Consider the following 25,862-nt stretch of genomic DNA (forward strand, 5'->3'; position numbering starts at 1 on the left):
AAAAGGCGCGGTTGAGAGATAGTCTAAAGAGAGAAAAATGAATGCCTCTACACGTTTCGATGAAAGCCGTGTTTCAATCTTAAATACCCAACAACAAGAATATTCAGGTCCCTGCAACTCGTGGGCAAGTTTCATACACGGCAGAGCGCTGGACTCCCGTTCCTGCGGTGACCCGACTATTCACATTTCCGACCTCATCAACCTGTCCCGTCTCATCCCTCTTTACCTCCCGCGAACCCCTGCCAGGCTCCCAGACACCATCTCGGGCTCCGACGCGCACCCCCAACCTCAAGCAGACGATCCCTCCAGACCAGGGCCGAGTCGTCTCCTCGGTGAAACAGCCCCCCCGCATCAAGTAACCCTCCGTTCCCCAGCTGCCCTGCACTCGCCGCTTTCCGCTGAAGCATCCACTGGTCCCGTAACGGGAGGACAACGCTTCCCCACCGGACTGCGAAACTATGGATGGCCTCGTCTTCATCACCGCTCACGGCGACCCAGCCAGGCACCCGGAAACCGCGCGGGAAACGACAGCGACCCTCTCGGAAGCCTCGCGTGGGATGCAAACTTGAGGCTCCAGGTCAGAAAGCCAGGAATGCAGCTCCACTTCCCCGGCCTCGTCCTTCCTAAAAGGCGGCCCTACCTCCTGCCACTCCCGCACGCTCCCCTAGTGAACCCCAGCCCGGTCCCAGCGTCCCCCGAGGTGTGTGTGCTCCGCCTCCCACAAAACGATCCGCTACCCCAAAAGCAACGGTGTCTTTCCTCTTCCAACAACGAGTCTCGAAAGAAAAAAATGTTTACTAAAAGCAATCGGGGGGGGGGGGACATTTTATTCCCAAATCATTTCATACCAAAAAGAAAAAAAAATGAGGACACAGATGAGCCAAGGTTAGGAGAGACGGGCCCCGCTTGACTAAACCAGACTCCGGGCTGCCGGGGGCGGCCGGCGGAGACCAGCCCGCTCTGCCCCCCGCCCCTCCCCGACCCCGCGCCCCGAAACCCTCCTCAGCGAGCCGTGCGAACGAGGCCCTCTGGCCCGAGAGGAGACGCCAGCCCCAAGCCGCAGCCCCCAGACACGGAACAAAGAGCCTGTCGGGTGCAAAGGCAGGACGCCATTACGTGGGCCGCGGCCTGCGCCGAGGAGACGAGCCGGGCGGCGAGCGCGGGCCCGGCCTCCACACGAGAATCCCCGGGGAGAGGCAGGAACCCAGGGAGGCACCACTCCGGCGGGCTGGGCGGCGGGGAAGGCGCGGGACTGGCGGCAGGCCGCTTACCTTCGTGAGTCTTGGCAATCTTCGCCATTTTGTCCACTCGAACATACAGGCGGAACTGGCGCTCCCAAGCCCTTCCGCTCGCCGCCGCTGCCACGGAGGAAAATAGCTGGGGGCTGGCTCCTGCGCATGCGCCCGCGGGAGCGCGCGCCGCCGAACGCCACGTGACAGAGCCGCGGCCTGGCTGGAGTGGAGCGGTGCATTGTGGGGTGGGGGCGGAGTCAGCGGTGGGCCGCCGGGCGGCGGCGTTCGTGGGGGACCCGGGGTGGGACTGGCCGGAGGGGCCGTGGTGCCTCCGAATAACTGCCGTGGAGGGAGGTTCCACGAGGACAGTCAAGCACGGCCACGTAAAAAGCAAGACTTGCCCTAACAGGTTTGGCTCAATGGATAGAGCATCGGCCTGTGGACTGAAGGGTCCCAGGTTCGATTCCGGTAAAGGGCATGTACCTTGGTTGCGGGCACATCCCCAGTGTGGGGTGTGCAGGAGGCAGCTGATCGATGTTTCTCTCTCATCGATGTTTCTAACTACCCTTCTCCCTTCCTCTCTGCAAAAAATCAATAAAATATATTTTAAAAAGTATAAAAAAAAATAAAAATAAAAAGCAAGGCTTCCCGGCGAGAGGAAGGCTCCGGCCTCCCCTCCCCTCCCCCCAGGTTCTTGGGGAGGAGGCTGGGGGTCAGCCAGAGGCTTACCTTAGCGTCTGTCTCAGCTGCGGCAGTGCTTCGCTGCGGGCACATTCATTCGGCTGCTGTAATTCACGGTCTTTTTTGTTTTCCGGAAGTACTTAACCATTTGGGTAGGAGTTTCGTTTACAACATGTTCCCAAACACTATTCAAGCGGGCAACTGTTCCTAATCCCACTTAAAATGAGAGGATAACTCGGGCGGGGGGTGAGGGTTACAGATAAAATGTGCAAGGTCACCCAGTTACTAAGTGACACAGCAGGAACTCTGCCACCTTGTACATTGTAAAGCCTTTTCACTGTACAGGTTCTTAGAAAACCACTGGTCGCCAGCACTAACGCTGATGAAATGCCTCCCAATTCTGCCTAAGAAACATAAATCGGGAGCTTCTGGGTTGGGGAAGACGGGGCATTGGGGAGATGGGGCACTCGGAGAACATGGGAGCTCCACGCCCTTCCCTTTCCGCACACCTGGCCCCACACCCCGAGTCGGCTGTTCCTGAGTTGTATCCTTTTATAATAAACTGGTAACTAAGGACGCACCCAGGGATGTTAGGGAAGGTGCACTAGGCCTTGACATGCACAAGAGAGATACTGTTGCATGACTCCATGGTCTACATACATCACAAAGATTGCATTGATACGTAAACAGTGGGAATAGATCTTGCCCTGACCACCCTTCAGATTAAGCATCAGATTTCTGTTTTACAGGTTTTCCTATCTTTTGAAGATGCTTGAAAAACTGAGAGGGGCCCTAACCGGTTTGGCTCAATGGATAGAGCGTGGGCCTGAAGGGTCCCAGGTGAAGGGTCACAGGTTTGATTCTGGTCAAAGGCATGTACCTTGGTTGCAGGCACATCCCCAGTAGGGGGTGTGCAGGAGACAGCTGATCAATATTTCTCTCTCATCGATGTTTCTAACTATCCCTCTCCCTTCCTCTCTGTAACTTTGCTTTAATGGATATCTTTGTTTGTTCTTTCCATGTAATTATTTTATTGAGTTTTGTATCTCCAGGCAGTTTTCCCACATTTGGGTAAAATGTTTAGCAGGCTGTAAACTTAACTTGGGAAAAGAGAAAAATAAAATTTTCTTGAGTGGAAAAAGTAATTTAAAAGTGGCAGAAATCTGCAGGCTGCGCTTTGCTGAGCAGAATCCGGTGCAGATTAAACAGGTGAAATGGCTTGCTGCCATCGGGAGCTCCGAGTTGGAAGGAGATGACTGGTGAACCCCTTGAGCCGTGTCCATATGTGAAAAGTGCAAATGAAGAACCTGTGTTCACAGACCATCGGAACTGAGTTTCTGAAGTTTGTGCGCCCCTCCCTTCACTGTGATGTTACTTTACAGCTGATTGTTCAAATAGCGAATAATTTAATGACCCTAAAAGTAACTGGTTTTGTGTGTGTGCTTGTGTATGTGAGAACTGCCTTATTTTCCCCGGTTGTTTTATTTAATGATGGCTCCCTGGACAGCATTCTGGTGTTCAAGCAGCCGGTATGGAATATGTGTCATTAAATCCATGTCAGTCTTTCACCGTGAAAAAAAAAAAAAAAAGTGGCAGAAATCTAACTGAATAGTGTAAGAAAGGCTAAACTTTCAGTGAGCTGAGGCTTATGATAAAATGCTAAGGAAAATAAAAAAGGTTTTGTGTGGAGCAAGAATAATGAACTAGTTCTGTTGCTTGAGCTGGATGGTTCAATATAACAGAAGACAAAGTGAACTCACCAATTCTTTTGTTTCTTTTCTTTTAAGAAAAAATAATCTGCCGAAACCGGTTTGGCTCAGTGGATAGAGCGTTGACCTGCGGACTGAAAGGTCCCAGGTTCAATTCCGGTCAAGGGCATGTACCTTGGTTGCGGGCACATCCCCAGTAGGAGATGTGCAAGAGGCAGCTGGTCGATGTTTCTCTCTCATCGATGTTTCTAACTCTCTATCTCTCTCTCTTCCTCTCTGTGAAAAATCAATAAAATATATTTAAAAAAAGAAAAAATAATCTGACCTAACCGGTTTGGCTCGGTGGATAGAACGTCAGCCTGCAGACCAAAGGGTCCCAGGTTCGATTCCAGTCAAGGGCACATGCCTGGGTTGTGGGCTCAGTCCAACCTGCAGGAGGCAGCCAATCAATGATTCCCTCTCATCATTGATGTTTCTATCTCTCTCTTTCTCTCCCTTCCTCTCTGAAATCAATAAAAATATAATTTAAAAAAATAATCCTAAAACTAAAAGGGGAAAATATATGAGTGAAAGGAAATGGGCTTAATTTAAATGAGGTGAGGTGATAAGAAGAGAGTGACTGACGGCTGTAAGTGAGGGCATGTGTCCTGGCCTAAACCAACCGCATCCAGATGTCAGTAGAATTTGCTAATGTAACAAAAGCACTTTTTTGTTTGTTAATTTTTTTCCCCATTGATTTTTAGAGAGAGTGGAAGGGAGGGAGAGAGATAGAAATACAGTGATTGGTTGCCTCCTGCACACAAGACTGGGCAGGGATCAAGCCTGCAATCAAGGTAGGTGCCCTTGACTGTAATTGAACACGAAACGCTTCAGTCTGAGGGCCCACAGTCTAACCATTAAGCCAAACTGACTACAGCAACAAAAGCACTTTTAAGGACATTGCAACAAAATGTACTACTTGTGCCCTGACCGGTTTGGCTCAGTGGATAGAGCGTCGGCCTGCGGACTGTAGGGTCCCAGGTTCGATTCCAGTCAAGGGCATGTACCTTGGATTGGATTTCAGGAGGGCCGCCCTCATCTCCACAACCAGGAAGACTGTCTCACTGTGCCTGAACTGTGCAAGCAATACGGTTTATGCGGAACATCAGCTTTCCTTGTGGAGCCTGAAATCTGGGTACATGCCAGGTAGAGGGTGCTATGTGATCAGCTCCAAACAAAAACTGGGCAGAGAGTCTTGAATGTTGGCAACAGTCTCTGGTTGGCAACTTGACAGAACTTGTCCGGAGAATTAAGCATGTCCTTTGTGGTTCTAGGACGTCGCTGGGAAAGGACCTGTGAAGCTTGCACCTGGCTCCCCCAGACATCCCACGTGCTCCTTTTCCCTGGACTGATTTTCCTTTGTATCCTCTCACGTAAAAAGTCATAGCTGAGTACAACCAGAGGTTGGGTCCTGTGAACCCCCATAGCAAACTGAACCTCCCAGTGGGCCTGGGAACATGAGGTGGTACCTACTTCTTGCAGTTACTATTACTTTCTTACCTCAGTATCCTATTTTTGTCACTGTAGTTCTCCAACCCCTGCTTAACAATGTCCTTATATTAAATTTTCTTTTAAAATAACTGGTGTACTTTTCCTGACTGGTCCCTGACTGACAAAGCCAGCCAGTAAGGGCAAACTATCTAGTTAATCCCCTTTGCTAGTCCGATTTTTATCAGAACTTAACATCTGTAACAGCAGTAATCTATGTAACTCCGTTCCAGATTCAGACAAGGAAGGTGTCTGTTTTTTTCAACCAAACATTTCACAAAGATAGTCCGTGTATGAAATCACTGAGCATGCTAGGAAGGTTATTCTATTGATCTAAAGTTTAGATTCTAAACAGTGAAAGATAGAAAAAAAAATACATATGGTTTTTATTACAAGATTTCAGGCATCCATAAAAATCAGATATAGCCGAAACCGGTTTGGCTCAGTGGATAGAGCGTCGGCCTGCGGACTGAAAGGCCCCGGGTTCGATTCCGGTCAAGGGCATGTACCTGGGTTGTGGGCACATCCCCGGTGGGGGATGTGCAGGAGGCGGCTGGTCGATGTTTCTCTCTCATCGATGTTTCTGACTCTCTATCTCTCTCCCTTCCTCTCTGTAAAAAAATCAATAAAATATTTTTAAAAATCAATAAAATATATATATTAAAAAAATCAGGTATAATACTATTATAAACTCTCCATTTACCCATCATCCGGTTCAATTATTGTCAACAAATGATGGATTTTATTTCATTTACTTTATTCCTCCACCCACACTGGATTACTTCAGAGCATACTGCAGACGTATTTCACCTGTAAGATCCTCAGTATGACTTTCTACTGAAGTAGAAATTTCAGTTGAATTTCCCAGTCTTATATACTTCTTTTTATAGTCTGTTCAAAATAAAATCCAAATAATGCCCCTTTAATCTTTTAAACCTACAAGAGTGCACTCTTCCTCCTCCTTCACTTGGCATTTATTTGAGGAAATTGGATCATTGGTCTCGCAGAACTTCCCATGTTCTGTATTTGGCAGACTGTATCCCCTTGGTGTCATTTAACCTGTTCTTCTATCCCCTATGTGAACTAGCACATCTCAAAGCTTGACTAGATTCAGATTCACTTATTTTGGCAAGAATACTTAATATGTAATGTGTCAAATATATTTTACAGCACAGTTGGTTTGGACTAACATACTGCTTCTCATAGGTCTGGTTGTTTAATTTACTACTAGTCTTTTCAGATTGTATAGAGTCTGTACTATAGACAGACCTTTTAACTCGCAATTCTTGGAAGCACTGTCATCTACTGAAACTGAACCAGAGTTTGCTAACACCTTGAAGCTTATGAAATATTATTCTTTCCTTTGCTGGGAAGTCAAGTGAGTACCACACACTGCCATCTATTATAAAGATTCCTTTGCCTTTTATTTTTTTATTTTTATTTTTTTTAATTGGGAAACTATTCAATTGGGTGGCCCAATTCAGTTAGGTATTTTCATATGTCTGGGTAGAGGTGAGTGAGAAAATGTTTGGTGAATTTAATAAAAGGAAGCCTTATACTAAGTACATAAGCACATCATGTACTAAAAAATGTTTAACAGGCCTTCTAGTTAACAATCGTTTGAAATAGAATTTAGTAGGAGGTAGCAATGTAATGTCTATATTTTGTAGGCACTGGTAACCACTGTGGTTTTTGAGCAGGGAAGCTATATGATGAAAATGTGTTTTAATGGAAGACATCACTGGAAATATTTAGGATTTAAGGCCAGAAGAGCAGGAATTGTGAATTTGAAGGTAATCTGATATAGAATTGTTTGGATACAGCTACAGAACCACCTGAATCGACAAGTACATCTGTCTTGTGTTGAAAAATGTTTGACAAATTTTGTAGCTGGGAATTTCAACTCACTCCACAAAGTATCTAGTGACTGCAATGAACAAAGCAAAAACAGAAAATAACAATCATACATATACACAGCAGCTAATATGAAACATAAATAAAACCAAGCCACCATTCTACCCTCAAACTCAAATGACTTCCCTTTACACGTGGGCTAAACCCCAGAGTTGGTCCCATGACCTCCCGGGCACCCTGAGAAAGCCCGCACTGCCTGACCTCATTTGCTACCACTCTCCTCACTCACTATGATCCAAAGCCCTTGCTCTTCAACAAACAGGGCGAGGTTGTTCCTGCCTGGGCCCTTTGCACTTGCTCTTGCCTCCACCTGAAGTAACTTTCCCCCAAATGTTCACATAATTCACTTCCTCGCCTCATTTAGGCCTTTGGTTCATAGGGCCTCCTCAGAGGCCCACCTGCCCACCCTACAGAAAAGAGCACCCAGCCTGACCCCTTTCCATCTCCTGGCCCTGCTTTTTCCTACGGCGCATGATTATCTGACATTGTGTTACATACTAGTTCATGGATTTCCCTCTAAAAGTAGCTTCTTTGATAGTCCGGCTGGCATGGCTTAGTGGTTGAGCTTCAACCTATGAACCAGGAGGTCACAGTTAGATTCCTGGTCGGGGGCTCCACCCCCAATGGGGGGCATGTCTGAAGTAGATGATCAATGATTCTCTCTTATCATTGATGGTTCCCTCTCTCTCTCGCTCCCCCTCCCCTTCCTCTCTGAAATCAATAAAAATACATATTAAAAACATAAAAGGGACAGAAATTCCCAGTGGATACACCCATGTTTAAAAAAAATAGACTTCTGTTCATTTATCCAGCACCTAAAGCGGCAAAGAATAAGTGCCTCCCAACTATTTGTTGATACATTTAATCAACTATTTCATTTACTAGGCGTACTGGTTAATAAAGTGTATTTTGTAATAAAAAAAAAAAACCACACGATAATTTCAAGAGAAGCATCAAAAGTGCTTTATTTGCACTAGCTGGTTTGACTCAGTGGATGGAGTATCAGCCTGCGGACTGAAGGGTCTTAGGTTCGATTCCGGTCAAGGGCACATGCCCGGGTCTCGGGCTCGATCCCCAGTGCGGGGCGTGAAGAAGGCAGCCAACCAATGATTCTCTCTCATCATTGATGTTTCTCTCTCTCCCTTCCTCTCAAAAATACATATTTTAAAAAGAAGTGCTTTATTCAAAGTAATATCCATCGCTAGCTACACATTTCCCCCATCTTTCAGGTAATTTGTGGATGCCGTCCCAGTAGAACTTTTCTTGTTTTGAGGCAAACCATTCAGAGACCCAACTTTCTACTTCTTCGTATGTTTTGAAGTGCTGCTCAGAAAGTGCGTGTGCCATCGATCGGAACAAGTGGTAATCTGAAGGAGCAAGGTCTGGTGAATATGGTGGGTGGGTTAATACTTCCCAGGCAAGATCTTTTAACGTGTCTTTAACTGGTTTTAAAGTGTGCGATGGTGCATCATCATGAAGCAAAATTACTTTGCCATGTCTTCTGGCCCCTTCTGGTCGTTTTACGATCAAAGCGTGGTTCAAATTGATTATTTGTTGTTGGTAGCGATCAGTATTAACGGTTTCACCTGGTTTTAGAAGCTCGTAATACACCACACCTTCCTGATCCCACCAAACACAAAGCATTGTCTTCTTTCCGAAGCGATTTGGCCTTGCAGTTGATGATGATGGTTGACCTGGATCAACCCATAATTTTGTGCGTTTGGGATTCTCATAATAAATCCACTTTTCACCGCCAGTCACAATTCGATGCAAAAAAGACTTTCTTTCGTGCCGTTGAAGCAACATTTTACTGATGACTTTTCGGTTTTCCATTTGTCTTTCATTCAGTTGATGTGGCACCCATTTTCCTTCCTTTACAATCTTTCCCATTGCGTGTAAACGATCGGAAATTGTTTGCTGAGCAACGTTTAATCTTTCTGCAAGTTGTTTTTGAGTTTGACACGCATCTTCATCCAATAATGCCTGTAATTGTTGGTCTTCAAACTTTTTCGGTTGACCTGGACGTTCTTTGTCTTTCACATCAAAATCATCACTTTTAAAGCGTTTAAACCAGCGTTCACAAGTATCTTGAGATGGAGCATGTTCACCATAAGCTTCCCGAAGTATACGGTAACTTTCAGCAGCACGTTTCTTCAAGATAAAGTAATGAATTAAAACTTCCCGCAAATGCTCTTTTCTTGGCACGAAATTCGACATTTTTAAGCGTAAAAATACCTATGATGTTAACACCGTCAGCAGATTTGACATATGAAGTTTTGAGGTTTGCTGTCAATACAACAAAACAGCATCCATATCAAGTCGCATATACGTATCAACGTATGTGTAACTCCATCTATTGAAAAAAATCCGCATTATGAGGCAGGAGGTAGTGGTGCTATCCTCAGTTTACAGGGAACTATGGTGTACGAAGGTTAAACAAGGATCTGGGAACAAATGTAGGGGGAAATGTCAGCGCTTGGTAACTGATTCCCGAGATGAGTTGTCGGGTTTGCAGCAACAAGGGAAACCCCAACCACCCAGGATCACCAATTAAATAAGCTGTTGGCCCCACAGGAAGAAGGCACGGAGAACCAACGTCCCTTCCCGAAGGACGTGGCTTTCGGTCGCCCTCCCGCCACCCCGCGGGGCTGGCACGGCAGGTACTGTGCAGAGTACAGACAATCATTAACAGCGAGCCTGCCCGCCAGGCCTGGCACCGGGAGCGCCGGCGGAGCCGGCTCTGCACTCACGGGTTCGGACAGTTACACAATTAACACTGGGAACATCCGGCTTCCTCCCACCCCCGGGCGGCGCTCACGTGCCCGGCCTCGCGACCCGCAGCGGAGCCCAGGAGAAGCGCGGCGGCCGGCGGGTCTCGGGCGCGACTCCAGCGCGAGAGGCGGGGTGAGCGGTCCGCAAGCCAGACGCGCAGCGGCACGGGAGTGCGGGGACTCCCGGCGGCCGGCCAGGGGGAGGGTGTGTCCGCGGCCCGGCGCCTCCTCTGATTGGCCGGCGGGATGACGTGCACGCTGACTCTCGGCCCTGAGGCGGTGGGAACGTGCGTCAGCTTTACGCAATCGGAGAGGAAGAAGGGGCGGGTCTGGAGGCTCAGGGCGGCCGCCTATTGGCTGGGAGGCTCCGGAGCCGGAGCCGGGCGGGACCTGGCCTCGCCGGAGATGGGCGGCGCCGCGAGTTTGGTTCAGGAGGTGGGTACCGGCTTCAGTGAGACGATCATGGCAGCTCGAACCGGTCAGAGGGTCCTGAGAAAGGTGGTCTCGGGCTCGGGATGTCGTCCAAAGTCGCCGGTAGCAGCTGGACCCCCGGTTTCGGCGCAGGGGCCTACGCGGAACGTCAGGTAATAAACAACAGGGGCGCCGCGACCCGGGAAGTTTTCCGCCCGGACCAGCGGAGTTGGGGGGGCCTTGGGTCTATGAGTCGATGCGGACCCGGACCCGGAGAGAAAGGTTCCTTGGGTTCTCCATTGGAGAGACTGGGGCGCCGAGTTTATCCGCGGGGGCCGGACGCTCGGCAGCCTATCCCGCCGCCCGGCTGCCCCTGTGGCTCCCTGGCCTCGCGAGAAGCGGTGAATCACCGGGCGCAGCCAGTCTGGGAGCAGCTGATAAAACACGCCGGCCTCGCTGGCCCGGGGCTTTTCCGGTCTCCCTCCCCGCGGGCTGCGGGGCTGGCGGGGCTGGCGCCTGGCCGCGGACCCCTCCTCCTGCCCCTCCTGCCCCGCGAGCCGGAGGACCAGGCGTGCTCTCCCAGTAGCTGGTAGAGGTCTTTGCCCCCGCCCTTTGGTTCTTGCAAAACGAAATGTAGCCGACGTAAGGGACTTGAATTTTTTTTTCCGCTCCACTGTAACTTGCAGGTCCTGTAACCTTGAACCACAGTCTGTCTTGGATTATCCCGGTTGGTTCCTTTTTTGGGGGGGTCGGGTGAGGTGGGGTGGGGTGAGGATGGAGATGGGAGGGGAGGGGGTGGAGAAGGACGTGGAACGTGAAAAATTCCATGCGTCCACCCCTTAGTTTCTGTTTACTTGTGGCAATGGCATTAATGATGCTGGAACATTGAAATGAGTTGTAAACAATACGGAAACGGAGGGAGAACTCACACAGCTAGTTGAGCTCCAGGACATTTAGAGTCTATGAAGCTTTTTTTTTTTTTTTAAATGCCAGCTCATCCTTTTTAGACAAATGTTGGTTGACATGGAAACAAAATCATCGTACATCGTTGACTCCTGCTTCTTCAGAAAATAACCTGGAAAAGTAGTTTCAAACAAAACACACCCTATGGTGCTTTAGATCTGCTTGGATTACTCTTATACAGTATTTGGATTGCAAATAAACAGAACTGTCCCTTTTAGGAAGACAAGTACAACTGCTTTAGTGTCATAATTAAGGCTTAAATTTCAAGATAAATATCTACTGTTTATGATCATGAAGATGGAGGGAGTTTATGAGTTCTTTGCTAGTCACAAGCATTAACATAGTTGTGGCCTGTGAATCATTAACTGATTATTATAATTATACTAGAGGCCTGGTGCACGAGATTCATGCACTGGGAGAGGAGGGGATCCCTCAGCCAGGCCTGCCCCTCTCTCAGTTCTGGACCCCTTGGGGGGGGAGGGGGGGGAATGTCGCCTGCCAGCTTAGGCCTTACCCCCAGCTCCCCATCCCCCCATCCCTCTGGCAGTCGGGGACCCCTTGCACTTTACTGTCCCTGTGCAGCAGAGGTGGGAGAGGCGGGAGAGGTGTGAGCCTGGCTTCTGGCTGAGCAGCGCTCCCGCTGTGGGCAGCTCCTGTGTTGAGCATCTGGCCCCTGGTGGTCAGTGTGCATCATAGCAACCAGTCCTTCTGGTGTTTGGTTGGTTTGCATATTAGGCCTTTATTATATAGGATTAATAGATAATATATAGTTATGGTACTATTGTACTTACCTAGTTATTAATAATAGTAAAGGAGCAAAGGGAAGGCCAGACATTATAGGCATGTTCCCTGCAAAACATTAGGAGAAGGGGACCCTTCAAAGTGAAGATAGACATGTCCAGTAAAGTTGGGGTGGCAGGGAAGGTGTTGTCTTTCAATCACACCTGGGAACAGAGGTCTTTGGCCAGAATGGGCGTAGCCACTGCCAGCACGCAGACCTTTGGGGAAATATAATCCCTTGAACAAAGAAGCTTGCTCGTATGGTCTTGGCCCTCTTGGAACGCATGTGACGCTGGGCTTGTGCTCCTGCTCCCCTGCATTAGCCCCCTCACAGTGGGCTAATGGACTGCAGCTAGCCTGGTGCTGACTGGACCAGCTCCAACATGGGAAGGAAACTGGACACTGGCTTTGCTTCTAGCTTTACTGACTCCCCAGCTACACTTCTACAACTGGACTAAGGGACATGGGGCTTTAGAACCCCAGGAACGTAATTCCACGGAGATAAAGCTTTCTACCATATCTCACCCTCCCGTGGGGGCCTCCGGAAATTCTTCCAGCGGCACCCCAAGGACCTCACTCCCACTAGCAGTGGGAGAAGACGAGGCACATTTTTCTCCAGTAACAGTTAATGTAATTACAACAAAATATATTTAATAATTATATTACTATAAAGTATTATATATACACTCTAACATTTGAGATGTAATATGGGAAGATTAGTGAGCAAAAAAGCTGTCCTTCATCTGGTCCAGTTTTTATTTCATGGTTTAACCATAGGTATGCTTGTATGTCTCCTCATATTGCAGTTGACACGTTATTCTTTTTTTTTTTTTTTTTTTTTTAAATATATTTTATTAATTTCTTACAGAGAGGAAGGGAGAGAGATAGTTAGAAACATCGATGAGAGAGAAACATCCATCAGCTGCCTCCTGCACACTCCCCGCTGGGGATGTGCCCGCAACCAAGGTACATGCCCCCGACCGGAATCGAACCTGGGACCCTTCAGTCCACAGGCCGACGCTCTATCCACTGAGCCAAACCGGTTTCAGCTGACACATTATTCTTGATAGTGTATGAAAATAGATGTGCTGTCCAGGGCATTGTTACCATAGTCTGAAAATTGAGTAGGTAAACTCCTATAAGCTTGCTTTAAACACAGGTGTTTCGCTTATGATTATAATTGGATTGTGTAGGGTTTCTTTGAGGGACTGAAGGGATGGTATTACATGAACCTACTACCAGACTCAAAACCATATGTAGTTAGAAGTAAGCATCCTATTAACCAGACCCTTAGTTCACCTTTTCAGAAGCAATGATCTTTTTTTAATAAAAGCTTATCTCATAGAAGCTTTTTTTCTGATACTGATTTATCAGAAAATTGGTATAATTGTGCACAATATCTGCCACATAAGTGGTTTTTATAATAGATAACAAGGTATCTAACAAAAAGTGGGGAAAGTAGGTAAAACTGTTACAGCAGTTAAAGACATCTAAGAATGTCTTAGAAGGGAAACAGATAATTAGGCATTTTGTACACCAAATTTGGATTTGTAATCAGTGTGACTAACAGAGAGTCTAAATGATTTTTGTAGCTTCTTTTTCAAAGAGGAAGCTAAATTAACTTCCTAATTATTATTATTATTTCTTTTTATTTCTTAGAGAGAGTGTGTAAGGGAAGGGGGGGAGGAGAGAGAGAGAGAGAAACTGTGAAAGAGACACATCAATTGGCTGTCTCTTGCATGCACCCTGACCAGGGCCAGGAATCGAGCCTGCAACCAAGGTATGTGCCCTTGACCGGAATCAAACCTTGGACTCTTTAGTCTGCAGGCCGACACTCTGTCCATTGAGTCATACTGGCTAGGGTCTAATTATTTTATTTCCACTGCTCTACTTTATTTAGCAGAATATGTGCCATTCACTTTTATTGGTATAATCCCACTTTAAAGTAAACTATAGGTTTACTAAAAAAAAAAAAAAAAAAATCACTTCTTTTAATATTATCTTCACCTTTAAAATAAGATTTGCATAACACCCTTACCCTCTCTAGGAGAGGAATCTATCTAAAATCTCTTGACTAAAAAAGAATATCATGGATATCTTTGAAATATGTTCTTACCATTTATTATAAAATCAACTACTACTTGTTATGTCTTAGAAAACTTGGAGTTCACAAAGCAATCTTGTTTTACCATGTTTTCCCCATAATTTCATTTCTTGAAATGTTCCATCCTTTTGTGCCAGGACGATGGAACAATCGTTCAGATAGGGTCACCCAGTCTCCAATCTGAGAGTGAGACCTAATTTCAAACCTAATAGAGTAGATAAAAAATTAAGGAACCCTGCCCTGGCCGGTGTAACTTGGTTGGAGCCTCATCCTATACAGAAAAAGGTGGCAGGTTCGATTCCGGGTCAAGGCACATATCCAGGTTGTAGGTTCAATCCCCAGTTGGAGGCAACTGATCACAGCGATGTTTCTCTCTCTCCCCTCTCTTAAAAAAAAGGGGGGGAAGAATTAAGGAGCCTCTATGGTTCCAGCTGGGAAAACAGCCTAGGTAGATAAGATGAGTTGAAAACTATACAATGAATATTGTAGCAAGTATGTGGCATGATTTTGTTGTTTACAGACTGAAAGCCAACATTTTGGGGTTTGGGGAGATTCCTTGTGTGCCAGAACTTTCTAAGCCTAACTGTAAGCTGTTATTTTAGTTCTGGTGCTTAAGAAGCTTGTGTGTGTGTGTGTGTGTGTGTGTGTGTGTGTGTGTGTGTGTATACATGTGCATGTGCATTTCAGGAATATTGTAAAGTGGCAGAGCCTTCTACAGTGTGATAGTTATTTTACAATCTCTATCATTTGTTTCCTCTTCATTTATAATATAACCTAAATCACATCATTTTTGTCTTTCTAGATACTTAGCTTCCTGTGGTATACTGATGAGCAGAACTCTTCCACTACATACCTCAGTTTTGCCCAAGGAGATATATGCAAGAACTTTCTTCAAAATTGCTGCACCGTTAATAAACAAAAGAAAGGAGTATTCAGAGAGGAGAATTATAGGGTTTGTATATAGTAATAGTTGTACTAAAGAGCAGTGTCTTTTCTATTGAGTACTGTGCCTCTTTTTTCTGGATTCTCTGCTTATAGGCTAAGTCCTGGGTTTTTTAGATTGGCCTTTCCATAGCCATTGCTTTTTGTAAATATATTTTGAGTGGATATAATTATATGTAATAATAATTAATTATATTTCAACCTTGACATGTAAAGAAAATAATTAAGCTGTTATGACCTGCATTATTATTGTACATTTTTCTTTTCTATTGTGGCACAATTACTAATATCTAGGCCCCAAATATGTTTAACTAGCTCCCTCACATACACACATACAGAGGTAAGTACATACGGACATACTAAGAGGCCCCTACCACCTAGAACCTTTTCTATAAAGGGCCAGATAGTAATATGTGGGACTTTGTGGGCCACACTGTCTCTGTTGCAACTACTCAACTCTCATTGTAGCCCCAAAGGAGCCACAGAAAATCTGTAATAGATAAAAGGGCATGGCTACGTCCTAATAGAACTTCATTTACAAAGACAAGCGTGGGGCCTGATCTAGGGGTATATGTCGCGTAGGATAGAGGTTCTGCAGTTCTGCCAAACCAGAAATACAGCATCCATCATGGAAGTTTCTACAAGGCGGTCCTAATTCCACACAGGCCATTATGCAGTACAGTATTCTTGTAAAAGTGCATTTTATTCATTTATTCAGTTGCTTTTTTTCTTCTGATTTTTCTGTAGTAAAGGGCTTTCTGCTGACTCATAACTTTTGTCGCTAAATTATCTTTATTACTGGCTAGTCACTAATAGTTAAGGTATTGCTAGCAGGTGTACGGATAAAACCCAAAAGTTTATTTCTTTCTCATGTAAAGTTCAAGTGGGCATTCCCAGTCCATGAGCAGCAATCCTCCCAAGTCGTGATTCAGAAACCCAGGCTCCATCCAACTTGTGACTTTGGTAATTTCTTAGTCAACAGAGTCTTTCTCTTTTTTTATTTTATTTTTCAACTAGTTTACATTCAGTATTATTTTGTATTAGTTTCAGGTGTAGAGCGTAGTGGTTTGACAGTCATATACTTCACAAAGTGGTACCCCCAAAATTTCAAGTGTTCACCTGGTACCATACATAGTTATTACAATATTATTAACTATATTCCCTATCCTGTACTTACGTCTCTGTGATTATTTTGTGACTATCAATTTGTAGTTCTTAATCCCTTCACCTTTTTTACCCAGCTCCCAAGCCCCCAACCCTCCGGAAACCATCAGTCTGATCTCTGTATCTATGAGTCTGTTTTTATTTGTGTTTTTTAAAAACATCTTTATGCCCTAACCGGTTTGGCTCAGTGGATAAAGTGTCGGCCTGCGGACTGAAAGGTCCCAGGTTCGATTCCAGCTAGGGGCATGTACCTGGGTTGCGGGCACATCCCCAGTGAAAGGTGTGCAGGAGGCAGCTGATCGATGTTTCTCTCTCATCGATGTTTCTGGCTCTCTGTCCCTCTCCCTTCCTCTCTGTGAAAAATTAATAAACTATATTAATAAAAAATAAAAACATAAAAGCATATCTTTATGATTTCAGAGAGGAAAGGAGAGGGAGAGAGAAAGAGAAAGATCAGTGACGAGAGAGACTCACTGATTGGCTGCCTCCTGCATGTCTCCTACTGGGGATTGAGCCCATAACCCGGGTATGTGCCCTGACTAGGAATCAAACTGTGACCTCCTGGTTCATAGGTCGACGCTCAACCACTGAGCCATGCTGATTGGGCATGAAATGTGCTTTTTTAATATAACAATTTATGATAAACCTCTTTGCTCTAGCAAGCATATGAAACTCAAAGGCTAACATGGGCCAAATAAACAAGGTTTAAGTTTATGTGGGCCACAAAAAAACAAAAGCTTCAATTTTCATAGAAACGTAGGTTTTTTTCGATAGAGACATGCTGAATACAAAGGGCTGAAATAAAGGAGTCATCGTTAACATAAAATAATAGAAAATGTTAATAAAAATTTATATTTTTTTCTTGAACATTAACTTACCAGACACTGAATAACTGCACAAATTAATAAGCGTAACACAAATAAACCTATTTTTTTTGTTCTCTGAAAGTGAAATATTTCCTGTTACGCACACCAAACAAGTCAGTACAAGACTAATGATGTGGCAATCGGCTGCTAAAATATTCACTGCTAGTATAAGTGGAGAAAAATGGTGTGCCTGTGCGTAAGGGAAATTAATGCAACATGATTATAGTAATCAGTTATTAGCGAGTGTTGTAGTTCATTATTAATAATTATGTATAACAGGATATTATAAATATTAAGTTACGAAATTTTTATTAAAACTTTTCTTACATACCGTTATATTGTCTGGGCAGCAAAAATATTCATTGTGGGCCGTGAGTTTGACGTGCTTGCAAGTCTAAAGGATATATTTGATCTTTTAAATAACTGAGACAGAGTTCTACAATGTGTGTACCAGAATTTATTAATCATTTATTACTATCATATTAAGCATTTATTAATGTCTAACAACTAGTAAACATTAAGTTTTTTTTCTCACAAACTCAATTTTTCAGTGCTGGCCATTCACTAAAATTATAAAAAGTACATCTGCAAACCAGATCCAGCCTGTGGTGTGCCAAATTATGACTCTGCTATGAATGTGTATTTAGCTCCTTTCATTCTGTGTTGCTTTCAGGTCATTCATTTTAGAGTATGTATGGTTCAACATGTCCCAAATGATTTGTCTCATATGCAATAAGTTTTATTTATATTCAATTTAAAGTATATGTGTACCATATAACTAAATGCAGTTAACAGTTCTTTTCTTTTCTTTAAAGATACTCTATGCAGGAAATGTATGATGTAGTAGCAGGAATGGAAGATTACAAGCATTTTGTTCCGTGGTGCAAAAAATCCAATATAATATCCAAGAGATCCGGATACTGCAAAACACAATTAGAAATTGGATTTCCACCTGTAGTGGAGCGCTATACGTCTGTAGTAACCATGGTGAAGCCACATTTGGTAAAGGTAATTGTTTTACTTATTTTAAATATTTCCCAAATATTGAGTATATAAAATGGGTTCAAGTGTAATTGATTTAAAAGATTTTCCTAAACTAATAGAAGAGGAGGAAAATAACCACTAAAATATGAAAATGAGCTTTTTCCCTTCTTTCTGATGAAGACTATCACTCACAGGAAAGAGTGGGCCACACAGTGAGAAATGTTTTAAGTTCACCTTTGCACTATTTTTATTTTTTTAATGAAGGAAGGTACAAAAGATAAATGTGGAGGGCATAAATATTGCTATGGTCCTGCCATGTACCAGGTACTGAAATGCCAGCTGCTGTTGCATGTGTTACATTAATCCTCTCACCCTTGTCAGCAGAGGGTACACATATAGGGAAGGTACTGAAAAGGCAGGTTCCATGGGGTAATACCAATTTCCTTTGAATTCCTAGAGTGTGGTGACACAGACTTTTACAGCTGAGTTATGTTTTGTGCCCACAGGATTAGGTGGTGATACCATTTTTTGGTAATTGGCCAGAGCTAAGCACCTTTGTCAGTTCTTTGTCAGGCATTGAATGAATTGTAACTCATAGTAGAAAGCGTATGCTTGCTCAGTGAAGCGAAGACCTTCAAGTCCACCCTAGTCTCACTCTCAAACCTTGAACTCCACTTAAAAGACTGTGTTCCATTCTGGGATTTTGCCATTAGTATGAATGTTTTAGAGTTTTTACCTACTATATGTAATTGCCTCTCTTACAATAGCTATAATTTAAATAGCTACTGATTGAGCTATTTGTAATACTTTAGTTGAATTACTCATTTAATCTTCACCACATTCCTTTGAGATTCAAATGTTATTGTTCTTATCGTATAGTTGAGCAAAATAAAGCTCAGAAGAGTTAGATAACTTGCCCAAAGTTATAAAGTTTTTATAAGACTCTATAACTCAGTCTTTCTGATATCAATGAATATCTCTGTAATCTTTATTCCCTGACTTCAATCTCCTACCATTTAAACTCTTTTAACTTAAATCTTAAAATATTATAGGTGTCTAAAAGAACTCTTAAAAAAAATCACGTTTTCTCCCTCTGGCTTTCTTCTCTTCCCTGGCTTCTTAACACATACAGGATAAAGTCAGTCGTTTTATTGTCATGGGCCCATCTACTCCACCATCCTCCCTCACACACAGCATCACAACTAATGTTCAGGCAGTACCACACACCTTAAAGCGCCATGGCTGTCCCATACAGTGCTTCTTCCACAGCCCCGTGCCTTTGCATGTTGCTCACCAGTCTACCTAGAATGAGCGACTCCTTGCCGTTAATTCGTCAAACTCCAGCTGTCTGGTGTTGCTTCCTCCTTTTCCTTTCATGTAGATAGTCAGCTCCCCCTCTGATTTCTCTGGGCTGTTTACGTGCTTTATTTATCTCTTCACACGCAATGTGATTAGTTCTTCATCTGGGTTTCTGCTTGACAAGATTGAGCTCCTTGAGGGAATGGGACATCCTCTTTTTCCTCTCTCCCCTCAGGAACAGCACTACAATGATGGGAGCCATGAGGGCTCCTTGCTTACGAACATCTCACTACTGCGTTCTTGGGTTATTGCAGACCTAGAGATGCTAATAATAATGTCGGGAAATTTCAACACTGTGGAGGAGGGAGGAAACTATTAGAAAAAGTCATAATAAGTGTATTAGATGATCATTGCTAGCTCAATTTTATGAGGCTTAGAGAAATTAAGAACCTTACACAAATTCATTGTATGTGTCATATTCCAAAACTTTTTCCATTAAAATGGAAGTGAGCTGCCTCACTTAATGTGCTAATTGTTTAAAGATATACTTGAGAACAACACAACTCTGTATGCTCAGTTTTCAGTTATCCATGGGCTCAGGTACTGGATTATAATACCTAATACACATTTATTTATAACATGCAGTTAAAATCTTTATAACCAAGAGAGGAGCAGAAGCCCTGTGAATGATTAGCTTCCCAAAATATGCCTGTAACTTTATGTGCCAGTTATAATGTGTGAGTCTACATGAATCTGTAATGGCCTGAAGCCCTGCGACTTCTCAGCAGATTTAATAGAGGCAACAGGTCAGTGACTCTCACTGCCTAGTTCACAACATAAACATCTTATATGGCATAGTTTCTATGGCCGGCGTCAGCTGTTAGAACACCTCCTGTGGTCAGCCTCTCTGCTGTCAGGAATGAGGTCTTTGGTAGTGATGTCCCTTTCAACATGTAGCGTAAACATCTGTCCTTGGGCTTGGTGATCCGTGTGAGTGCACCACTGCCACATTTTGTGCCCGGGTAGAGGAAGGTGCTGCATTGTATGGTCTTCTCAGCAGCTGTTCTACATTGTTACATTCCCTAGGCCTAGACGCTTCTTATGTGGTTGTAAGAAAGGTAGAATGTATTATCTTAAAATTGGGTAGCTGAAATAAAGATTTTACTATAGACTTTTGATGTGCTTAAAAATTAGCTGGTCATTGTTGAACTGTATATATAAAGCCGAACCTTAAAAAAACTTTTTAAATGTTTTTATTGATTTCAGAGAGGAAGAAAGGGAAAGAGAGAGAGAGAGAGAGAGAGAAACTTCAATGATGAGAGATAATCATTGATCAGCTGCCTCTGGCACATTCCCTACTGGGGATCGATCCTGAAACCTGGGCATGTACCCTGACCTCCTGGTTCATGGGTTGATGCTCAACCACTGAGCCGCACCAGCTAGACTAAAGCGGAATCTTTTGAAGAAAATTTTCACTTCTCCCCAGTGACTTAACAAAATGTGACTAAATTCAGCTATTAAAGTAGTATTTCTGAAATCAGTAATAAATATATTTTAAAAAGTAGTATTTTAATGACTATTATTTTACAATGTCTAAATGAATATTAAGACATTCACTTGTTTCCATTTTGATAATTAAATTATATTTTTGATAAACATGTAAATGTTTATCAAACATTTCTTTATAAATACTTGTTAGTATGGATGTAGTTGATCTTCGTAATGATTCTACCATGTTACCATCTGATAATTGATTCAAAGGGAATTCAATGAAGAGGAACTGAGGCATAAACTGCAAATCAATTTTTAACTCTTTGGCTCCCAGTTTGAACTGTCTGTGGAGAGATCCAGAATGGTCAGAAATTCTATGTTTGGGAGGTTATAGCTAGGGAAGAAGAAGCGATGGTTTACTTTGCGGAAAGTGAGTTTACCTATGCAAGTCCTTATTTGCTAATCTGTAGTGTATAGCACCAGGGGAGGGACATTATAAACTCTTGAGGGAATAAGTTATCAAAGAGAAAAGGGTAGAGGAGCTTAATCATTTATTAGCTCCAATAAATGCCAGAAGAGCTGAAAACATAAGGCTTAATTGAGGAGGTTTTTTTGTTTTGTTTTTTTAATGGTCTGCTGCTGAGGGAAAGTGGTATGTATTATTGAGGTCAGTTGTCTACTAGTATAAGGCCCACATAGCATCTTAGGATAGTAAATAACTTCATTCAAGGTCATAACCCACTCTAACAACGAACTAATGACTGTGGTCTGGCCTCCATTTTTCACACAGCAGAAGGCAAACTCTTCAGTGGTTCTCAGTGCGCACTGGAAAGGTCAGAGGTCAGGCACAAGAGTCAGGGCCAACCTTCCATGAAAACTGGAGCCAAAGAGGCCTCTAGAAATAAAGGATAATGAGTGAAGGATGTGATTGATAAGAGAGAAATCTTTGGGTAGGAAAGAAGATAAAATTTTCAAAAGGATCTGTGCCAGATACCTTATAACTGTTTAGCCATCTTAGAGTGATGATATATGACAGATATTATACTCATTTTGCAGATTAAGGAATTAACTTGTTCAGGATAACTTTTAAGTGGCAGAGCTGGAAATAAACTTCCAGAAAATCACTCTGTTTTGCGGCTGGAGGAGAGAACTCCAAATAGCTCAGTGGGTGCGACAGTGGAAGAGAGAACAGCTGGCAACCTTGAGGGTTCCAGGGGGAAAAGAAAACGCTCATATTGGCAAGAGGTCACTTCCTAGTACCAAGCTAAAAGTGAGAAGTTTTCATCACCCGTGGTCTGACTATAAAAATACTTGCTTTTCTTTATTTTTTTTTAAATTTTTTTTTTTTTAAATATATTCCATTGATCTTTTACAGAGAGGAAGAGAGAGAGATAGAGAGCCAGAAACATCGATCAGCTGCCTCCTGCACATCCCCCACTGGGGAAGCGCCCACAACCCAGGTACATGCCCTTGACCGGAATCGAACCCGGGACCCTTCAGTCCGCAGGCCGACGCTCTATCCACTGAGCCAAACCGGTTTCGGCAAAATACTTGCTTTTCAAGAAGTCATCCTCCATTACAGATTCTGGACAGTCCAAGTGGTACTTTACTGCAGCTGTATTTTGCATTTTGTTCTAGGCATCCTGCACTGATGGGAAGCTTTTCAATCATTTGGAGACAGTTTGGCGTTTTAGCCCAGGTTTGCCTGGCTACCCAAGGACTTGCACCTTGGATTTTTCAGTAAGTGCTCATATCACAAAGCCCTTCATTGGTTCCAAATATCAGCTGAAGTTGGTAAAAAAGGAGTAATCCATTTATTAGAGCCCATTAATATGCCATTATTAATAATATTATTCAAATAGCAATTACTGAAAACCACTTTTTTAAAATCTCAAATTTTTGAGTATCGAATTTCTTTTTCTCTAATTTTATAAGAATATTAATCTATTGTATTTCTTGAGACCTTGAATAACAATTCCTTCTCTACTTTCTAATTTTTACAAGTTCATAGGTTATAAGATATAACTTAACACCAAATGAAATTTACACATTGATCTGCATCTTATGATGCAGAAATAAAGTGCAAAAGGAACAAATATGTTTTTAAAATCTAGGGACTGAGGTATTTTCTTGTTCACATCACCTTAGTTATACCACTGTGGCTTTTTCTTTGCCAACAGAATATATTTGCTGTTTATATTTGCAACTCAGGCATTACTTTTTAAGAAATGGTCATATTAATGGTCATAAATTTCTACATGCTGTTCTCAGCTCTTGAATTGCTTTCATTAAAATATTAGTGGACATGAATGGGGCAGTTAGGGACATTTGAATTAGACCTGTGTAGATTAAATAACAGCATTATCATCTAATAAAATTAACTCCCTCTGTTAATTTCTGGTTTTAATGCACTGCGGTTATAGAATACATTAAAACAGGGGAATCTGGTTGATGGGTTTATGAGAAATCTTTGTACTGTTTTTGCAACTTTTTAAAAAATCTTAAATTATTTCAAAATGAAAAATTAAAAGTTCTAAAACTTAGTAGCTATTTGGTCCTTAAAATACTACTACTCAAAGCTTACCTGAGTTCTCTCTTGAGGGGATATAAGTTCACTGTCTACTTTGACATTGAGCCACCTACCCCATCTGTTTGGTGGATCGGTCTTACCTCCTTGCTGCTACTTCCCAGGTGAGGGAGTTGCTTTTCTTCCTTATTTCCTACTGGGAGGTAGGTAGATCTAAAAGGGACCCTTTCATAGGAAGCCAGAGTAATAAACATGGTATTCAGCAGACTTTTCCCACATTTTAAACTTAATAAAAGCTGGCTTTGCCTTGAGTCGTTGGTCTTGTTAACTTATGTTTGTTTTGCCCACAGTTGTGCTTGTTGTAGTAAATATGACTCCATCTTCTGAGAGGTGTTTAAAAATCTCATCGAGATAGGCCCATCCAGCTCTGCCTTCCACACTGGGCCAAAGAGCCCATTTCACAGTGTGAACACAGTGCCCTAACTAGAGAGTTAGTGAGAGAAAGATCTTCCTAAGTTAATTGTGAACATTTTCCCACAGGTTTCGTTTGAATTCCGCTCACTTCTACATTCTCAGCTTGCCACATTGTTTTTCGATGAAGTCGTAAAGCAGATGGTAGCGGCCTTTGAAAGAAGAGCGTGTAAGCTGTATGGTCCAGAAACAAATATACCTCGGGAGTTAATGTTTCATGAAGTTCATCACACGTAAAAAAAGGAAAGAACTGGAACTGGTCACCTACTCGTGACTTCAGTGTGTTCACTTTTAGAACGTGCTTTTATCATTTGCTTTCAGAAGCCAGAAAGCATTTGTTCAGCCCAGCTTTGGTTATAAACCTGCACCATCGAAAATTTGCACTTGGAATATGGAAGCACATGTACATAGAATTCAATCACGTATAATTCAAAGTAATGCGTACATTAGCATATTTACAGTCAATGGGATGTCATCACTATTGCTAGAATACTGACATCACTCTTCTGAGAGAAATTGAAACTAAACTTAAACCTTTTAGTTATCACTTTATCCAAAAGAGGTTAGTGGAGATACTCATGTAGTATATATTATAATGACCATATCACGTTTAAGTTATTAAATTCAGACTATTTATAACTTACTGTCATAGGGTTAGGATATTTGCATAATCATCAGATACTTACAGTAAAAACATTGACTTAACAATACTGTTCATGAAGGTTCCTTGGTACCTTTTTAAAATTGTTCTGATGGTAGTAGGAGATAATTCAATGCTACAGTGAGGTTAGCTCCCTGATAAACTCCTGGCTTTTTTGGTGAGTGGTCCAGAGCTTTACGCTACATTTTTTATAGTTTGCAACCCTCTCCCAGGTACTTTGCTCTGTCAACAATGCTGATCGTGTGTCAAATTGTGTCTACAGCAGTGGGCAACATGAAGAGAAGTTGGCTGCTGTCTCCAGCACCATGCATCCCTATTTTCTATTTATTGTGTATACTCACTTTCAATAATGTATTTCAAACTGATATTTTTGTATACAAATCAATGTAAGGACTGAAGTGGTAACTTAATAAAGTTAATTTGTTTATTTTGTAGTTATTTCGGTTATTGAAATCTTCCTGTCTCAGTGTGTATTTACATAGACATAGTAAAGTTTAATTATAGCATTTATATCTTTAGAATACTTTCACAGAGACAAATCTGGACAAAATTCAGACTTTTAATCAATGTTGATCATCTTCCCTCCTCTCACTTCATACCCAGTAGCCCTCTAGCATTACCTTTCCAGTTAGAGTGCTATTAACTTTGTTTCCTCAGATCAGTTAGGGGCCTCGATACTTAGTTCCCTGCATCACTATTGAATACAGGGGTCTGGAGCACCTGATAGAGAGTCTACAGACTCATTCCACTCACAGGGAGCATGGTTGTGTCCTCACAAAGGTAGAGCAGTGTCTTCTCACTCACAGGTTCTCTCCCAGAGCTGCAGTAGTTCCTATGTAATTATGTATCTTTGATAACAAAGTTTTTTTAAAATAGCAAAGTCCCAGGTATCTTTTTTCTCTGTACAGTACTTCTTTTCATGGAAATAGAATTTGTACTTTAACACTGCTCTCCCAGACACCATAGGTAAACTCTTAGGTTCAGAATCTAACTTAGCGCTTAGGCTGTAGACAGCCGTGGGCAAACTACGGCCCGCAGAATCCGGCCCATTTGAAATGAATAAAACTAAAAAAAAAAGACCGTACCCTTTTATGTAATGATGTTTACTTTGAATTTATATTAGTTCACACAAATACTCCATGCTTTTGTTCCGGCCCTCCGGTCCAGTTTAAGAACCCATTGTGGCCCTCGAGTCAAAAAGTTTGCCCACCCCTGCAGCATGTAGCTGGTGTTTTGGTGAGGGAACCCTGGAATACGTAATATTGCCTAGATCTAGCCATCCCTTTTGACCCATGAGGTTCAAGTATGTCCAGAACCCGAGACAGGATATAAACCCAAGCCTTCTGGCCTAATATCAATGCCCCT

The 25,862-nt window shown here is 43.0% G+C and overlaps 2 protein-coding genes across 6 annotated transcripts in view; one reads left to right on the top strand and one right to left on the bottom strand.

Moving 5' to 3' along the window:
* Window positions 1–1,402, bottom strand: part of SF3B1 (splicing factor 3b subunit 1) — a 32,869-nt gene extending 31,467 nt beyond the window's left edge. For 2 of the 4 annotated variants that reach the window (XM_036319338.1, XM_036319337.1), the window contains exon 1: window positions 1,272–1,402. In XM_036319338.1, the coding sequence (XP_036175231.1) occupies window positions 1,272–1,299 (28 nt within the window). In that variant the 5' untranslated portion in view covers window positions 1,300–1,402. The remainder of the gene's footprint in view (window positions 1–1,271) is intronic. The other 2 variants (XR_004969306.1, XM_036319335.1) reach the window with 2 other exon arrangements.
* An 8,759-nt stretch (window positions 1,403–10,161) lies between these two features.
* COQ10B (coenzyme Q10B) lies at window positions 10,162–24,931 on the top strand. Of its 2 annotated transcripts, XM_036319348.1 has the most exons (5): window positions 10,167–10,418; window positions 14,895–15,044; window positions 17,880–18,072; window positions 22,477–22,578; window positions 23,906–24,931. In XM_036319348.1, exons 1-5 carry the CDS (start codon window positions 10,240–10,242, stop codon window positions 24,071–24,073), a joined length of 792 nt encoding a protein of 263 aa, XP_036175241.1. In that variant the 5' UTR covers window positions 10,167–10,239; the 3' UTR covers window positions 24,074–24,931. The 2 variants fall into 2 exon arrangements, with proteins under 2 accessions (XP_036175242.1, XP_036175241.1); XM_036319349.1 differs by lacking the exon at window positions 22,477–22,578 and having other exon boundaries at window positions 10,162–10,418.
* Window positions 24,932–25,862: the final 931 nt, after the last annotated feature.

The sequence above is a fragment of the Myotis myotis genome, unplaced genomic scaffold (genome assembly GCF_014108235.1).
Source record: "Myotis myotis isolate mMyoMyo1 unplaced genomic scaffold, mMyoMyo1.p scaffold_m19_p_8, whole genome shotgun sequence".
NCBI classification, from domain to species: Eukaryota; Metazoa; Chordata; class Mammalia; order Chiroptera; family Vespertilionidae; genus Myotis; species Myotis myotis.